Source organism: Lynx rufus, unplaced genomic scaffold (genome assembly GCF_022079265.1).
Source record: "Lynx rufus isolate CCGP_SWC_20201006 ecotype Redwood Valley unplaced genomic scaffold, mLynRuf1.p SCAF_7, whole genome shotgun sequence".
Classification (NCBI taxonomy): Eukaryota; Metazoa; Chordata; class Mammalia; order Carnivora; family Felidae; genus Lynx; species Lynx rufus.
Genome location: NW_025814889.1, coordinates 31079747 through 31098915, shown reverse-complemented (window position 1 = coordinate 31098915; position 19169 = coordinate 31079747). Strand labels below are relative to the sequence as shown.

At 36.9% G+C, this 19169-nt stretch overlaps 1 protein-coding gene across 1 annotated transcript in view; it reads left to right on the top strand.

The window, feature by feature from the left end:
* The window catches only part of PARD3 (par-3 family cell polarity regulator), a 550937-nt gene that overhangs the window by 301533 nt on the left and 230235 nt on the right, over positions 1-19169 (top strand). The window contains exons 13-15 of the mRNA XM_047066308.1: positions 7270-7458; positions 8808-8978; positions 17872-18022. Coding sequence (XP_046922264.1) covers positions 7270-7458; positions 8808-8978; positions 17872-18022 — 511 coding nt within the window. The remainder of the gene's footprint in view (positions 1-7269; positions 7459-8807; positions 8979-17871; positions 18023-19169) is intronic.

Sequence of the window (19169 nt, the reverse complement as noted above, 5' to 3'; positions counted from 1 at the left end):
CTCCAAAGTTGGGATAGAATAATGTTTTCATGATATTACAAATATCATAATGATTTTGTACAGTCAATCTCTGTGTTAACTTTAAGGAATTCATTTGAAATTGCTTACTATTACTACAGTAAGATGGGGGTTCCTTAGTGTTTGGTGTGCTTTCCCTGAGAAATCTATCTTAGTTATTTTTTTATTATCCTCCTTTGTGGATAGTAATAAAATTAATATTTTTTAAATTTATTATATGATTTCTTTGCTGTTGAACTCTTAGGTTATTTTTTTATATTGGTAGAAATATCTATTTTAAAATGAAAAGTGTTTTAGGTATAGCAAAACTATTCTGGATTAGTTATTACATATAATTTTTATTCTGAAATGTTAGACTTTCAAAAATAGACTTCCAGTATACCCTTCACCACATTCCCCAATTGTTATTATTTAACCACATTTTTTTTTTAATTTTTTTTTTTCAACGTTTATTTATTTTCGGGACAGAGAGAGACAGAGCTTGAACAGGGGAGGGGCAGAGAGAGAGGGAGACACAGAATCGGAAGCAGGTTCCAGGCTCTGAGCCATCAGCCCAGAGCCCGACGCGGGGCTCGAACTCACGGACCACGAGATCGTGACCTGGCTGAAGTCGGACGCTTAACCGACTGCGCCACCCAGGCGCCCCTTATTTAACCACATTTGATACATAATTATCTTTCATCCTCCACTCCCCTTCTGTCTACTTTTTTCTCCTTTTCTTCCCACTATATATATATTTTTTTCTGAACTGAGAATAAGTTGTAGATGTAATTCCCCTTTATCTGTAAATATTTCACTGTGTCTATCCTAATAACAAGGACATTTTCTTATGTAACCACATTAGAGTTACCAAAATCATGAAACTAACATTGATTTGACAGTATTGTAGTACCACCTGCCCCAATTAATGTTCTCTATTGCAAGAAGAGATGAATGAATGAATGAATGAATGAATTCATATGAATCAAATTCTGCTCTGGTTTCCAATTCAGGACCATGTGTGGAATTTAGTTGTCATGTCTCTTTTGTCTTCCTTAATGTGGAACACTTCTTCAGTTTATCTTTTCAGTTTTGAAGAACAAGTTACTTTGAGAATGTGCCTCAATTTGGATTTGTGTGGAATTTTTTCATTTGATAAGGATTTTTATGACTTGACATTATAGATTAATAACTATAAAAACATTTTGTTAGGGTATTGAGGAGGGCACCTTTTGGGATGAGCACTGGGTGTTGTATGGAAACCAATTTGACAATAAATTTCATATATTAAAAACAAACAAAGAAAAAAAAAACAAAATACTTTCTAATTTCCCCTGAAAAAAAAAACAAACATTTTGTTATCAGTATTTATATAATCAAGCAAATCAATTCTTTAGATTTTACTTATTTTACGTCTACCATTTGATTTGGAATAGAGTACAGTAAGGCCAGATGTGACATTTTGACTTTGCTAATGAGAATAATTAACCTTAACATATCAGCACAGATACTGTGTATAAACATTCATCACACATATGGGATAAATTGAAATGTATAACTTAAAGAAACTTTGGAGAGCTATTCTTTTGTGCAATAACTAAATGAAACCAAGATAACTTCTCTTTTAAAAAAAAATCCTCCTCTTTATATTAAAAACAAGAACTCGTTCTTCCTATGTGTGATAACTGCATATTATTTAAGCTGTTTGTATTGAATAAATGTAATCTTTTGTAAGCCTTTTATTAGCTTGAGAGTATGATGTTCTGCATTACTGCATAATGGTTTTGTGAGAGCTACCATAAGATTTCCCCTCTGGGCACCAGCTCCTGCCCAACATGTATAACCATCCTCCTATCCTTTCCTTCCCACACTGGGTTTTGAAGAGCAAGAGAAATTAAAGAAATGGGACATAGTGGGATTTTTATAGTACAAAAAGTAGTGTATAGTGGATAGTATGAAATTCAGTCAGCGTAGAGGGGAAAAATCACCTGCAATTATGTGACTTCAGTGCCACCATTTTGATGTGTACTTTTTAAAATGATTTTCTTCTTTACTGATGTAGCTAATATATATCATGTCCTTGGCACATATCATGTAGGTAATGAATGTTATGTCCTAAGCAGAAGGACACAGTGATATATTCCTCCTAATGCTTTTACTGAGAAGACAGACATTAAAGAATTTATTAAAATAGGATATCAAGGCTTATACTGGGTGAAGTGTTAGAAGTTAAGAAAGCTCACAGGATAAAACCCAATTTCTTAGTCATAAATGTTTTTTTCTTCCCTGAAATGGGACACTTTCTAAAGACACGTTAATAGCTGAATAGTGTTAATCTACTTAATATCATATGTAAAGGTTGTTTTTAATTTTTAGCTGTCCTATTAAAGCAGTGGACATCTGAACAGTTAAATCTTTGTTCCTGACCTCTGGTAGTTTTTTTAGGACATATTACTAAAGTACTATTTCTGGGTTAAATGATAAACAAAATGTAGAGGCTTTTGATAAGCATTGTCAAATTGATTTCTATAAATGTCTGTACCTTTTTATATTTCACCAGTAGTGCAAGAAAGTGCCCATTTCACCATACGTTCTGCATTCTTAGATTCATTACTTAAAACAAATTTTTTTCAGCAGTTTGATAAGCTTTGTTGCAAGTAGACGATGATGATGATGATGGTGATTATTTTGGTCCACTTATCTTTTTTTTTTTTTTTTTTTTTTAATTTTTCAACGTTTATTTTTATTTTTGGGACAGAGAGAGACAGAGCATGAACGTGGGAGGGGCAGAGAGAGAGGGAGACACAGAATCGGAAACAGGCTCCAGGCTCTGAGCCATCAGCCCAGAGCCTGACGCGGGGCTCGAACTCCCGGACCGCGAGATCGTGACCTGGCTGAAGTCGGACGCTTAACCGACTGCGCCACCCAGGCGCCCCTCACTTATCTTTCTTTAATGTATTCCTTGTTCACATCTCTCTTATTTGATGTGGCAGTGTTCATCTTTTTGTTTGTACTTCATCAGTTTTGTGTAATAATGATACTAACTCCATGGAAAAGGGAGTGAGAAGTCAATTAATTATAGTGGAAAAATGAGCAGCAAAACACCTTGCCGTTCTGCTCACACTCAATGTGTGAGTTTTCCACACCATGTACTTCTGATACCCTCTGGAATTAGTGTTAGACCTCACAAGTTAAGGACTCAGCCCACAAGACTGGCTCCCACTCAGAATATTTTAAAGGGCACACATGGAAAGCCAAATGAAGAGATATACAGGGTGAAGTCTGGAAGTCCTCAAGCTCAAGAGCTACTATTCCTTTGGAGTTGGGGTGTGCCCCCGTTCTGGTACATGGATGTGTTTATCACCCTGGAAGCTCTCCAAACCCCATACGTTTGGGATTTTTATGGATGCCTCATCAATTATTAACTCCATTTTCAGCCCCTCTCCCTCTTTGGAGAATGGGCTTGGACTAAAGTTCCAAACCTCTAATCATGGCTTCTGGTGATAAGAGTCCATTCAGGAGCCACCAAGGAACCCACCAAGTGTCACCTCATTAGAAAAGATATCCCTAACATCCAGAAAATCCCATGGGATTTAGGAGTCCTGTGTCAAACACTCTTACCAGGAATTACAAGGGTTTTTGGAGCTCTGTATCAGGAACTGGGGCCAATGACCAATATATTAGCAGGCATTGAAGGCAGATTTTATATATTTATATTTATCTCCTTTTATTTCACAAATGGTAGAATGTTTGTTGAGTCATTTATTTCAGAGCCTGCAATCAGCTATTGGACTCACATCTGTAATTTTATGGTCCCATATGACATGCATATATATCCTATTTCTTTTGCCCCTTTTCATAATATTTTGTGCTCTCTTACTAATATCTTAATATACTGAAGCCCAGAGATGACTCTGCTCATGATTATTTTTGAACTACTTAAAGATAATCAACTTTTATTTCTTCTCTTATAGATCTACCCATTTTTTCAGATTAACCAGGATCAAAGGGACCTGTGAGCCAGCTGTTTCCGCAGCTATTGGGACTATTTTCTGGGGAAGAAGGGAACCTGTCTGGGTCTTGGTGCTGCACACTTGTGGCTATTTTTCTATCTCCCTTCAGATAAAAGTATTTCTGCTATTCTGAGGATAGTGGGAAAGCAAATAGCTTTCATAGTGCCCATCCAGCAGGCTTCTTACTTCTAATATGCTAAGCCATAATGCCAGTTTGAGTACTAGGTAAAGGAAAAAATGATAGGTTGCATTAATGCAAAATAACACTCGGGGTGTTCATACGTGTGTACGTGAGGGACGTATGAGCTTGAGTGACATGGTCACGTACAAATGGCTTGAGAGGCAAATTAAAGGAAACACATTTATTGTGTTTTGTTGAAAGAATTTGACTCAAGAAACAGTTGAATCCGGATGGAAACAATCAAGGTGATAGAAAATTAGTTTCTCCTTTGTATCAGAATGAAGAGATCTCCATATTAGAAAACTTCGTTAAAAAAAGTTCTCTATAATATAGTGGCATTTAAAATGGTTTTTGAAGAGCAAAATTTTTTTAAAACATTTTGCTGCCAGAAAATTAAGTTCTAAACGCTGGCATTAATTTCAGTCTTATGTCAAGAGCCAAATGGATTAATAATGAAATATCAAAGGAAAGTACAATCTCTCACTTAAATGTTTTAATGATAATAATGACTTAACACTTGATAAGAAAGCTGAAAAAGAATATTATTCCCATCCTGCAGTTTTCATAATAAATGAAACTTTCCCGTGGAGAAAATAGTCTCCTTTAAGACAGGTTCAGAGTAGGGCATGTCAGGAAATGATTCCACCTTGATTAAAATTTTTCTTCATATATTCAGTCAGCTCCTTATCTTGATTTTTCAAGTAGAAAAATAAATGAGAATTTTAAGCCTTAGTAAAACATTATGGAAATGTAAAAATCAGTAAACATTAAAAAGCCAAACTGAAGATCTAAATCAGTAAATGACAATTAAGAACCTTCCAGATTTGAGGCAAACAGATGTACTCAATGATCAGACCTAAATGTGCCCAGCTAAGGACTATCTTTGGTTTTTAGGTCTTTTTAAATGCAACTTTTCCAGGAATATAAATACTGGTTCTGATTCAGAAAGTATGTTTTGCCTTTAAATACTTCTGAATTTGAAGTAATTCTGAAGGAGGCTATGGTGTGTTTTGATACTATTTTGTATTTCAGACATCAACATTTATTTATACATTGTTTTTATAACAGATTTTATATTGAGATAGTTGTATGAATTCACACAAAGTAATTTCTTAGTACTTTTTAGTTGTTTTGAACCATCTGAATACAAAGTTTATAAAGCAAAATAGATATATAGTATTAGTATTAGTAAGAATAGTATTAACATGGTAAATATGTGCTATGACATCAATATTTTGATATGAGTATTTGATATATTTTTTCTCCCCAATACATTGGTTTTATTTGATTATTCTCTGGAAATAGTTTAAATATGAACAATTTTATAATGAGCAGGCTTAGGTTTGATTTTGACTTTGACACTGAAATGTATTTTCTTTGTATATAGTAAACATAGCAATGGCCCATATCTTTTCAAGTTGTTTTTATTTTGCATTTTTTATAGTTTTCCTGTTTTTAACATATTAGTAATTTTATTTTATTTTTTTTGAAACATACCTTGTCCTGGCAACTATGAGGTTGTCTTTTTCAAAGATGGCACAAAGAATGCCTTACTATAAAATGCTAACACTGGATATTAGTAAGTTAGAAATGTTACTTTACAAATCACATTATTATGGATTTGGAGATTTAAAAAAACATATCATTTGGATTATGCTAATCTAAAAAATAATCTTTTATCGATAAATGCTATACTTACAAAGAGTATTACATCTGGTGGAGATGTTAAATCTCCAAATTAAAAAAAATTACTGTTAATTTTGATTGTTATTAGAAAAATTAAAAAAAAAAATTTGGGGACCCAGAAAAAAAGTTGAAGTCTACCCCCATTGCTCTGCAATAGGTTACTTTCACATGTGTGACTGAGCCATTTTTAAAAGCACACTTTAAAGGATTCATTAGATAGTCTAGCCTAATTACGTACCATTAGATGTTTAACCAGTTTTCAATTATAATTTGATCATTCCAGTTTGAGTGACTAGGTGCATGGTGGAGAAATATTTCAAAATTAGAAAAAGAAGAGCAAGAATGTGTTTTAGGACTAGCTGAGGCATTTCGTTGTGATTTGACGGCTCTGTGCCACATAGCTGTTATGTGGTTGGAAATAGTAACTTTGAAAAAGAATTCTGTCGTTACCGCTTTGAAGATGAGCAGTGTAGAGATATAAGAGGTTAAAGTCTTGGTCATGGGTGGGATTACTTGGGAGAAGTCAGAAGACAGACTGCTCCGTCCCTGGTGTGTACAAGTATTTTGATGACTGAACATGCTGTCTGTCTGCGGCTCATCAGGTTATACTCTCAGCTTTCGTTTCTTCTTGCTGCTTTAGGGAAATGGGCAGGAGTCGGTGTGTCTTCAATGTGTTGTGTTCTGAAACAGCCTTCTTATTCAGTGATGACTACAGTTATGAAATCAAAGCTTGCATATGCAACTAATTAATTAAGCTGGATTGCTTGGATATTATCCCCCAGCTGTATTATGTATGGTACGGTATTGTGGAAAGCTTTTCTCTAATGTTGTTTCTATCTCATGGATATTGAAGGTTAAAGCTCTCTAGTGGCTCTCTGAAAATGAATACCTTTTTCTGCTGACTTTGTACCATCACAACTTATTATTTGCGAATAAAATGATATACCATTAGTGAACATTAAACTGTTAATAACATCAGAAATTCCTGGTGAATAAAAAGACAAATGAGTTGTATTTATTTATTTTGATTCCTGCTGTTAACTGTTTTACTTTTGTGGTTTAGGATATATAAACAGACAAAAAAAAAAAAAAAGATCCCAAATTCTAGGAGTCTACATGTCTTCAGTCTTCAGCTGTATTTTTCCCTACTTTTCTCAGAATCTGGTTTGAGTTTGTCTCAATATTGAAACAAGTGCCACATGAAAATATTAACAGCTGGTTCCAGGAATCATCTGGAGGGGGTGCAGATGCAGTTATCATGGATCTTGTCACGGAACTTTGGTGGAAATACTGTGTGTGAGGATTACAGGCTGCTCATTAGCAGTTTTTAAAAATAGCTATGAGAAAGGAACATTGGAATATAACGTGCTGTGCAATTTTGTTTCCTACTAGAAAGCAGAAGATGAGGATATTGTTCTCACACCTGATGGCACCAGGGAATTTCTGACGTTTGAAGTTCCACTTAATGATTCAGGATCAGCGGGTCTTGGTGTCAGTGTCAAAGGTAACCGGTCCAAAGAGAACCATGCAGATTTGGGAATCTTCGTCAAGTCCATTATTAATGGAGGAGCAGCATCTAAAGTAAGCAAATGTTAACTTTACCCAGCTTATGCGCATTAACAAAAATATTTAAGTACAACCCTATTCCTATCTTGGAAACATATACACAGTGTGGGGGCGGATTACTGTTCCTCTACCCTCTTGTGTTCTTTATCTATGGCCTGTGAATTCAACTGGCAAAAGACAGATGAACAGAACATGTTCACAAATTTTATTGATGTTAATATTTAAAATTTTCCACATACAGGGGTTCTACAGAAAAGAGAAACCTAAAGAAGTGGTTAGACTCAGAAACTTAGATACCATTTTAGCAAAGGGCAATGAATTGTGGAGCAGTGATTGGACGAGGAAAAGGGGGTTGGGGCTTTGGGGTGGCAAATTGTAGGACGGTAAATATATGGCAGAAACTAGTGGAAGATAAGGTTTATTTTGTACGGTCTGTTTTGTAGGCTGACTAATCTCAGTGCTCTCTGTGTCTCTCGTGATGAGGGTCATTTTTTTACTGGTTTGAGAGAGGAAAGGAGACATCTTCCTAAGAGGAACTCTATGCCCTGCACTTAGCCAGAGAAGGGAAGAACAGAGAGCTCCTTCTCCATCTGCCATTTTTCAGTTGCCTTCAGCTCAAAATAGTCCTTATGCCAAAATGGTGTGTTTTGGAGCAACATATTCAGATACCCTGTAACACTTACCAAGTGTCTTTTGTTTTCTTCATAGTAGCCCATGCATGATCAAACTAATAGAAATCTTGGTGGTCTCTCATTCGGGGATGAAATCATAGCTTCAAGTCCCCATTTTTGGTCTCACAGAATTTACAACCCGTAGCCCTTATAGTTGAAAGAAGATAATCTGTGCAAAGTCTTAGCGGAGGTTCTGGCACAGAGCTGCCCTGCAGTAAAGCTCATCTTCTCCTTCCCTGACAATGGATCACCTAGACTATTCCCCAGTCTGGAGAAAGTTTCCTGGCTATTTGTTAAGGGGACACCTCTCTGCAATTGTGTAACAGCCTTGAGCTTTTTCTTGTCTTGGGTTGTAAATAACCTCTATGGGTGTCTCTGGAAGCAAGAAAGTAATCACTTTGTGTCCTTTAAATTAGTATGCTATTTTGGTAAACAGATTATGATAATGACTTGGTTTACAAATGTATAAATGATTGAAATAGACACAGGCTGCAGTGGCTGCTTAGACATTATTGTGCTCGTGTTCAATTGGGCATAATCCATTAGGATTAAAGCCTCTTTTTATCCCCCTTGTATTTATTTATTTATTTATTTATTTATTTATTTATTTATTTATTTTTTAACTAAAGAGAAAGCAACTTCTTTTATAACAGTGTATTTAATAGCACTTATTTCTACCTGTTTTCTTCCCAGGATGGAAGGCTTCGGGTGAATGATCAACTGATAGCAGTGAATGGAGAATCCCTGTTGGGCAAGACAAACCAAGATGCCATGGAAACCCTCCGAAGGTCTATGTCCACTGAAGGGAACAAGCGAGGAATGATCCAGCTCATTGTTGCAAGGCGAATAAGCAAGTGCAATGAGGTAAAGTATAAAAAATGAAAAGAAGACTCTAGCATTTGAAATTGTAATAAGACTAAGTTTTTGTCCTAATATTGGACAAAGAATGGCAGGTTCTGGGACTTTGCTTCAAAACACTATAAATTATCTTTGCTCTCTTTATTGCATTGTCTGTGGACTATGATTTGTTCTCTGAAATATGTGATCAAAATATCCCTAAGTGTGCACTAGTATTTCTGTCTCCAGCTCAACAAATAACACTGGGATCTTAAAAGCACCTTCAGTTGGTTCTCTTTTTGAAAACGGCCATACCTTCCTGTTGGGAGCCAACAGTTTCTCTTCTGTTCAGTAGTGTTGTTCCTAGGAGAGAGAAACAATGAAATAATGGCTTGTTCATTTGATTTATCAAAGTGGGATGCTTATTTCAAAGCCCCTGAAAGGGGAGAGTCTGTTTCTCTTGTGACCTTGTCAAAAATGTAAGTCTCCCCTCCTATTCTCCTGTGTCTCCTTTCTCCTTTACTAAAGGGTTGAATATTTTCCCCTTGACTGCATGCTTTTTCAGTGATATCTATTGCACAGTGCCATGGCTGGCTCTGAATACATGTAGCAGGTATGTAGTTAGGAACAAGTAGGAAGAATATCCTCTCTTGAAGGTTATGATCATGTTTTCCCAAATTGTAAAAACTTGCTAAGCAGAAACATACTTTCTTGCATAATGGGGCATTTGACAATTTAACAGGAATTATATATTTATGTGATTATATTAAACCTAAAAAAAGTTTATAGTTCTGTTATAATTTATGTGCCATCCATAGGAAATAGGTGGGAGCTGAGAATTTATAGAGCAAAGCTTGTTAAAAAAAAGTAGAGTTTGTTTTTGTTTTTAATCAATGCTCAACTCCCCACATTAAAAAATAATTTTTTTAATGTCTCTTTATTTTAGAGAGAGAGAGAGAGAGACAAGAGGGGGGGTGGGGGGGAGACACAGAATCTGAATCAGGCTCCAGGCTCCGAGCTGTCAGCACAGAGCCTGATGAGGGGATTTTCGAACCCACAAATAGTGAGATCATGACCTGAGCTGAAGTCTGATGCTTAACCGACTGAGCCACCCAGGCGCCATGTCAACTTCCTACATTTTTAAATCAACTAAAAGGAAGTGCCTAGGAAATCATATAAACTGAAAATTATATCTAAATGGTTTAAGTGTTTTTCTTAGTTTTAAAATCTATGTTATATGTATAAAGTGGAACTATTCAGATTGCTTGACCACTCATGCCATCCTGTAATATATTCCTATTTTGCAATGAAAGTTGAGTACTCAGTGTTGAGGTGACCAGTTTTGGAAAGGTTATTATTGACTATTATTTCTTTATTGTTTTTATTTTTCAAATGGAGAATTTGTTAACAATAATGAGTTAATTTCCGTAACAAGGGAACACTGAACCTTAACTTAAAATTCACTTTCATAAGATAAAAATTCACTTTCATAATATAAATATAAATGCTAATCCCTCAGAGTAGCCTACTGCAATGGTTTTCCTGAGACGTAGAGTTTGTATTTGGTGCCAAAATTTATTATTTTGTTTCAAAAATTATTAAATGATTTTTTAAATATAAGTCCTATAGGGACACCTGGGTGGCTCAGCTGGTTAAGTGTTCGACTCTGGATTTCGCTCAGATCATGATAGCATGGTTTGTGGGTTTGAACTCCCTCTCTCTCTGTCCCTCCTCTTCCCTCCCTCACTCTCTCTCTCTCTCTCTCTGTCTCAAAATAAATAAATAGACATTAAAAAAATAAAATGCAGATCCTTTGAAGTGCTAAATGAAAAGTCTCCACAGTAAGTTCACAAGTATACTGCTCTTTATTAGGTCTTTTTCTAAACCTGAAGGACTGCACATTCACAGGACAGTATTCTCTGGCAGACGTTTATTGAGCATCTACTAATCTACTATATACAGGAAGTGTGTTAGATCGCTGGCATATGGCAGTGATTAAAAACAGACCATGCTCCTTCTCTCCTAGAACTTAAATTCTGCTGCAGAATATATCATATTCTCAGTCCCTCTTAAAATAGAATTTGTAACACCTTCTCAAAGTTTTCCCTGACAGATAAACACTGGATGTTCTAGGGACACTGAAAACATATGAATATCACTGAAGACCAGCATTCTGAATCTGGACATGCTTTCCCCTGATTCAGATGGTTCCTCGTTGTTCCCCAAGCAGTAGCAGAGCAAACCTGTACCAGCCTGAAAATGTTTTGATAAAAGCACTGATTTTATTCCCTGTTGTCCTGTAAAACACATGAAATTGGAATCCCACTGAAATATTTCTGTGTCTCATTCACTTCTGCATATGAATTTATGTGAATGAAATGATTTAAGTAAGGGAACAGCTGCAATAGATAGTAATAGACTTTAATATTCAATATTCCTTATGGTATCATTTTCATACATTGCTGGTTATTACTATTTCTTAGGAGGGTATAAGCTTATAAAACAATTATATCAAAAAAAATCTTATCATGAGTGCTGTGCTTTCTTTGTAATACTACCGAGAAGCCTTTTGTACTGACAGGATTTAACTAAAGAATTATATGAAGACAGAAGAGCTCAGTTCAGCTTCCCATAAGGCATAAGACATGATTTTGCTGCTGTTGTACTTATATTATATATTACCTTTGGAAAAACATCTCTCTGAATTACAAGAGAGTATGTGTAAATTGTGTTACAGTAAATATTGATACAAGCATACGGTATCTTGTCATGAATGAACCTCAAGCCAAAATAATGTGCTTTGAGTTCTGTCCTTCTGGGTCTATTAGTCAGCCACAGAGTCCGGTCTTTGACAACATCACAAAATTATATTTTACTAACTCATCTTTAAATCAAGGGTTTGCATACTTAATTTCAAGCCAGAGAAGATGAGAATTTGCAAAAGAAAATTGTACATTGTTACCTCTTTCCTTGCCCTTTTCTTGTATGAAGGAAGTGTCCTATATTATCTTAATATTTTTATTCAAAAATTTTTTGTCAACTCTCCACTCTAGGTATCATCTTCGCCTGAATTTCACTGAACAGCACACTTGGAGATGTTCTTGGGAAGAGATTTCTCAGTCTCTTTTGCTCAGCCTTTCAGGAATCTTGGAACACCACCCATCTTGAATCCTTTCTTAACCTGCTCTCCCCATTTTTCTCCTCCTTCCCTCTGGCTCTTCTCTCTCCTTTGAGGTTCATTTATTTCTGCCTGTTCTTTTATTGTTAGTACTTCTCAAAGCTTTCCCTGGGCTGTTTCTTATTCCACACATGCTCCCTGGGACATCTTCAGGTACCAGTGATGCTATTATGGTTCCCATAACCCTGTCCCCAGCTCAGAACTCTGTTCCAGTTCCAGATCCCTCTGTCTAACTGCCCATGGAGATACTTGCTGGTTTGTCGCTCAGGCACCTCATTCACCAGCCCCCAATGCTGCTGGCTTCCTCTATCCTGTCTTGCCTCCCCCCACCCTATAAATCACACCACTGCTCTTTCAGTTGTAGAAGATGGAGGAGGGGGATCACTCTTCACCTCTCAAATGCCTTTCCTGTCTCTTTCGCCTCTGTTTCCAGAACCTCTCTCTCCTCGACCCACTCTTCTGCAGCCGCTCTGCTATTGCCCCACTCTAGGCCCATGGTCTTGCTGGGGTCAGTGCCAAAGCCTCTACAGGGATTTCTTCCTTGGTCCATTCTCCACACTGCAGTAAGGCAGGTTTTTTCACAAAACAAATTGCTCATGTCCCTTTCATCTGATATCCCTTCGGGACGTTTTCAGCCTGTCCAGGACAGATGCCGGTCTCCATCACACAGCCCACTGGGACATGTGGAAACTTCCTGTGCAGTCTGCTTGAGCTACTCAGCACTCCTTGCACTTTCTTAGACACATGATACTCTCTCACCTCCAAGTTTTCCCCATGAGCCCATTCTGCTCCTTGTCCTCGCAAAGACAGCCTTTAGATTGTAGTTTCTCTCACCGGGGTGTTTCCGGGGTGCGAGTACTTACCTCCATCTAGCAGCATTTACGCTGTCATAGTTTCCTTTTTGGTTTTCTTTCATGAGGCCTGTAAATTCTGAGATGTCCAAGATGTTGTCCATCTGTCATGTTTCTCTCTCTCCATCACTGAGGTACAACCCAGAGCAGACACCTAAGCATGAACTGAATGATAAGGGAAATAATCCTGGAGAGTCTTGTGTTTTGAGAAGAGCTAACAGGGGTGTCTGGGGGCTCAGCTGCTTAAGCATCTGACTTGATTTCAGCTCAGGTCATCAAGCCCTGCATTGGACTCCACACTGAAAAGTAGAGGCTGCTTGAGATTTTCCCCCTGCCTCTGCCCCTCTCCTGCTCGTACTCTCTCTCTGTGTCTAAAATTAGAATAGAATAGAATAGAATAGAATAGAATAGAATAGAATAGAATAGAACAGAATAGAATAGAAAAAAAGAAGAGCTAACTTAGTTAATATTAAAGACTGAAGTTCTAAATAAAAAAAAAAAGAAAGAAAACATCAGGCATGGTAACCAAATTAATATTTTGGCAGTGATTCTGAATTTCCTTTGCTTTCCTTGGATCTAATGTTCTTACCTAAGTACATTTAAAACATCTCATAAGCAATAATTGTTTCTTTAGGAAAAAAGAGAAAAATGGCTTTCCCTTGTTTTGTGCTCCTGATTGATGGATTGACTTTTTTGGAGACAAATTTTGTAAGTCCTGACATTCTTTCCACTGGAAAAAAAATACATAAAGCAAGAGGCAGAAACACTGGGTATCATCACAAAGGACACATTTGTTGAGGACCTAGAAGGAGATATGGGAGTAAATACCTGACATCATCCCTTGAGGATTGAAAGTAACCTGTGTGTGAGAATTATGCTGATTGTAGATGTCCCAAGGAAATTAATATTTTAGAAATTACTGCAGTCTAACATAGCTTACAGTCATCTCATTATATCGGTGTTAGGCGTGATTTCATACAAAGCCTTGCCTTAGTACTTGTTGAGAATGGGACCAGGTGAGCTTTGTCTTACACCCCAGGCTGAAGGATCTAGTCATCAAGGACTACTTTAAAATGAGTTCTCTCTGTACATTTAATCCTCTTAGAATTAGAAAGCTATATTAAAATAGGAAGGGACCTAAGGTATCATTTATGGCTCTCTTCACTTCATATATTAAGAAATAAATGCAGAAAGGTCAAACGATTTGCTTAATGGCTGCAAGGCCAAGGTAGTGGCAAAGTAATTTAGAAGCAGGGTGCCCATTCATCTTATGCATGTGAGTGGGCCTAATTGATTGTGATTGTGTTGTTCAGGCACTTTGTATTCCGGTTGTGTTAAGAGGCATCATACAATAAAGCATGGGCTTTAGCATCAGACCTTCCCTTACATTCTGGGTGTGCTGCTTACAGGCAGAATGACTTGGGGGAACTTACATTACCGCTCTGATCCTTGCTGTTGCCCACGCGGCAGAGCAGGGTACAGAGGAGCTGAAATGCTGTCCTGATTGATAGCAGAGCCTAAACTGGCCACTCTTCTCCAAAACCCAATCCTGCCCTTTTATTCATTGTTTTGTGTTTACCTGTCCTTCAGATGTTAGTACTTTCCACAACACAGAATTGTAATCTAGGCTCAATTGCTGTATTTCAACATTGTACTGTGCCCTCAGCTTTAGGCTTGCTTCCACATGGCCTCACATGTATAAATCTCCAAACCATTTTGAGGAAAATCTGTGTCGTTTACTTGGAAATGAATTTATTCGCCCAGTTATTTACCCAGTACCTGCTCTGTGCCAGGCGTTGGGGATAAAGTAGAATAAGCCCATAAATACTGAAATATCGAATAATAAGAGTATGCAGATTGTTAACTAGAACTCAGTCTTAAGTTTGATGTAGAAGATTAGGGCCATATCTATGCCAGGTTTTCAAGGCTTATTATAGTCAAGATGGTGGGATACATTTTCTTTATGTGAAAGACCTCATTTGACCCATTAATGCTTACCTACATGAACGTGAGAATTTACTAACCCCCACAGAAATTATATTAGCTTTTTAAAAGAAGCCAGGATTTTAACTATTCCTCAGAAAGGTAGTCCAAGTATATAATGAAAAGCATATTCATTGGACAATATCCAGTTTCTTTGTTATTAAATAGCATTTGTATTTTCTGATTATAAAAGCAATATATCATTGTTTGGGTATCTTATCTAAGAGAGTATTACATTTACATTGTTTTTCAGTATTGGGGTAATTCCTAATTTTATACCTTTGTAAATGAAGTTATGATAAATATTGATTCACATGAATCTTTATTATTCACTTAGCTTTTTATTTTGTGAGGACGATGACCACAAAGCGAAACAAATGTCCAGGACAGGGAGTGTAAACTGTTTTTTGACCTGTGATAGACATGTCTGTATTACGTTAGAGAATGACTGTATCCATATCCACTCCTACCCAATATGAGTTATCTTACTACAACCAAGAGCTAATTTTTCTTTAAGGGGTGGAAAGGCTTTCCTGTGTTTCTAGAGATGGAGCTGAGGGGGGTCCAGCACAACTACCCCTACTCGGCACTGAAGTTGGACTGAAGAACATTTTTGCACTTTGAACAAGTTACAAAGTGAAAATTGCAGATCTTTTATTTGCCTTTCTTCTTCTAATGAAGTTTAATTTGGATAAGGTTTTTACGTAAGGAGACTTGCAGGGCCTGGGAGAGGCCCAGATTGTAGGCCATTCTGGGCCATTCTTCAGGACTGAAGGCGGCCCTGCCTGTCTGTGCTGCCATAGTGCCACAGTGGCATGTTTCTCGTTCTTAAACTGGCTTTCGTACAACAACAACAAAATCTGCAGAAGATTTAAGACAAAACTGTGCTCCCCAATCAGGCTTTTTTTTTTTTTAAAGAAATTAAAAGGCATTGTATCCTCTGTTAAATATTTATGTAGTAGGCTATTGATGTCTTCATTTAAATCTGTCTTTTTAGATGTAAATTAGACATGGTTAGGGAGGTAGGGGACATGAAGACTCTTTCCCATGAAATGTTCAAGTGTGAGGTTCTTTCTGAACAGGCACCTTACTGGTTTTTTTTTTTCTAGAAAGCCTGCATGTGCTATTTTCTAAATGGAATTTTTATTTGATTTCCTAAAATTCTAAAATAGCCTCTTAGATTATTTAGGGATTTCTCATGAATGGCTGTACAAGGATTTTACCATCTAGAAGATTGCAGTTGTATGGCTCAGTGAAATGCATCTGTTAAGCAAATGTGAGGATATGTTGTTTGTCTTATGATCAAATAAATTATACAGCAAGCAGGTCTTGTAGAGAGACTTGTATAGCAAGTCTCTTTAATATATGTGCTCATTTAAAATTTTCAAACATACTTGTTCTTAAAGGCATAGGGTATCGGCTTTTGTTTTTGTTTTTACCTCCCAAAGTACCTTGGAATTTAAGCACAGTATTCTTTCAGAAAATGTTCTTTTGTTTTTTTACATCAGAGACCTTGAATACTTAATTTACTTTTCTGTAAAGCTGTCAGTTGTAATCTGCAATTTACAAAAAAAAGAAACTAATAAAACAAATCCTCATTTCACAATTTAAACCTTATTGAGTCTAATTCACTAGCTCTGCGAGTTGATTATGCTCCTGCAGTTTGACGTGCCTCCAATTGTAATTGTGTTGACCCTTCAATGCATTAAATCTCCCCAGTGCTTATCAAACTGGGAGAGATAAGTCTACAATTCGGAACTTCATTAAATATCTCATTTATATTAAACAGATGATAGCTTCTAACAGAAATAATAATTTGTTCAGATGAAGGAACCGCAACGGCTGTGGTTTCATCTGTTTGGAATGTGCAAACTCTCTCCCACTTTGCCGTGTTGTGCTGCTCCCCCCAGAACCCTCCCGCCAAGCCCTCTTTGTCTCTGGCTGCAAGCCAACACCAAGCGTCACGCGATATTAGTCCACGGGGTTAACCCCAGAGCCCACATTTGGACGACTGCAGTTAAGTGTGCTTTGTTCTTCCTCGAAGCAGATTTGTTTCAAGGCCTTATGAACATAGGTTCCTTATTCATATTATTTTTGTGAAGAATCTGACTTGGAGGCACAGCTGTTTTAAAGAATGCCACATACTGTTTTCATTCGTGGTGATAAAAATTGACCTATATTCTTTGCTTAGTAGATTGTCTGTGTTTGTGACATACACATCTTTGCTTCATTAGAATATTCGATCCCTACTTCTATATTGTTTGTCTGCTGTTAAAGTGTTTTTTTTTTCAGTTACTACCTTATATTTAAGATTATAGTAAGAGAATAGAATGATTTTTTTTCCCGAATTTCTAGCCAAAGAAATATAGGCTCATTGAATTGTTCAAGACACCCAAGCTCACAAGTGGTCTTGAGGTCTTGTAGAGTAGGCAGTAATTCTTGCAGCACACGCAGAGATGTGTGCTAATTGTTAGGTGTATTTACCTACCATAGGTCTAAATCATGTAGCTGAGTTCCAGCTTCCATTCTGATAAAGCATCCTTTGTGCAGAGCAACATCTCATAAAGAATTCTGAATTAAACCATAACTTAAATTGACTTCAACCGATACTAACAGTCAAATTGAAAAAATAAGCAGCAAAATAAGTTATAAAAAAAAGCTTTTAATATACATATTTTTCCTCCAATGGCTGCAGTCTGACAGAACTTCATGGGAGGCACAGTGTAAAGTGGCACAGAAAGTTGGTCATTAGGCAGAGCTGTCATCACAAATTATTTTGGTACAGGGTGAAAAGTTCTAGTTCATTTGGTACCCAGTTGGATACAGGCCTTGGGCAAGTTGTTATAATTCCCCCATGCTGCTAATGGGCCTCCAGTACTGATTTTCCCTTGCCCCCTTTTCTCTATAGCTGAAGTCACCTGGGAGCCCCTCTGGACCTGAGCTGCCCATTGAAACAGTATTGGATGATCGAGAACGAAGAATCTCCCATTCCCTCTACAGTGGGATTGAGGGGCTCGATGAATCACCCACGAGAAATGCTGCACTCAGTAGGATAATGGGTGAGTCAGGTAAAATTCTGTTTATCACAACTTATTTTTATGCTTTCCTGGTTCACTGGGAGGTTATTAATGTAATATTAATGTAAAGGAGGCCCATGTTTTCAAGAGGAAAAAGAGTAGGTTCATTATAATCATCCAGGAAGTGTTAATGTGAAGAGAGTAAATCAATACATTGATTTTGTTAAGTGAATTTTAGATCCTGTAACGTGTGGGGCGAAAAAGAAAAGAAAGGGGTCACATGGTAATATTTTCAGTGATCAAGATATTTTTAGCTTGTTTGAAATAAGAAGTGAAGCCAGGTTTTAGGAAAAAATCAAAATGTAGTAGTATGGGGCAAGAAGAATTCAAAAGTTGAATCTCTTCCCACAGCAGCACTGTTTAGAGGGAGAGGAACAAATACATATCTACACATTTGCATGTATATGAAATATTCGCATTTATTTGGTATGTGCTTAATAGGATGTTACCATTTTTTAATTGCATCTCTACTTTTTCAAAGCCCTCATTTTAAAATCTGGAAGCTAGTTTTTTGCATCCTTTGTTTAGATGCGACACCGTGCTGTCTGCACGGCCCCAGTGGGTAATGAGGTCATTAGCGCTTGCTCTGCAGTGGTTCAGCTTTCTACTAACAGATCCAGTTAATAAAGACTTGCTTTGCCACAAGAGTGGTTGGATTTACTGAGTTGCTCATCTTGGGATTAACTTGTGAGAGTTCTCAAATTTAAAACCTACGAAACTGTTTTGATTAAAATAGCACCTGACATAAAACACTTTTATCGCTGGTATGTGTCACAAGGCTCCCAAGTAAAACCCTAAATTTAACTCCATTTTGATACATTTAATGAAGATTTAATACAAATCAGGTTTCCATTAGGAAGCCTCATTGGAGCAAGAATTTATTTCATTCATCAGTGGACGTTTCCGGAAAGCCTGCTATTGACAAGACATTTGTGTGTATACTTTTGCTCTAGATACAAAAATGAGAAAGACACAATCTCTGCATACACAGAACTCTCTTCTGGGCAAGACAGGAAAAACACATAAACAAGGCTAATAGAATTTTCTGTTCTTCCTTTGGACTTTCTAGCTTTCTAGTTTGGAAAAATTGATAAATTCTCAATTTCTTATTCTGTTGCACATAGAACTT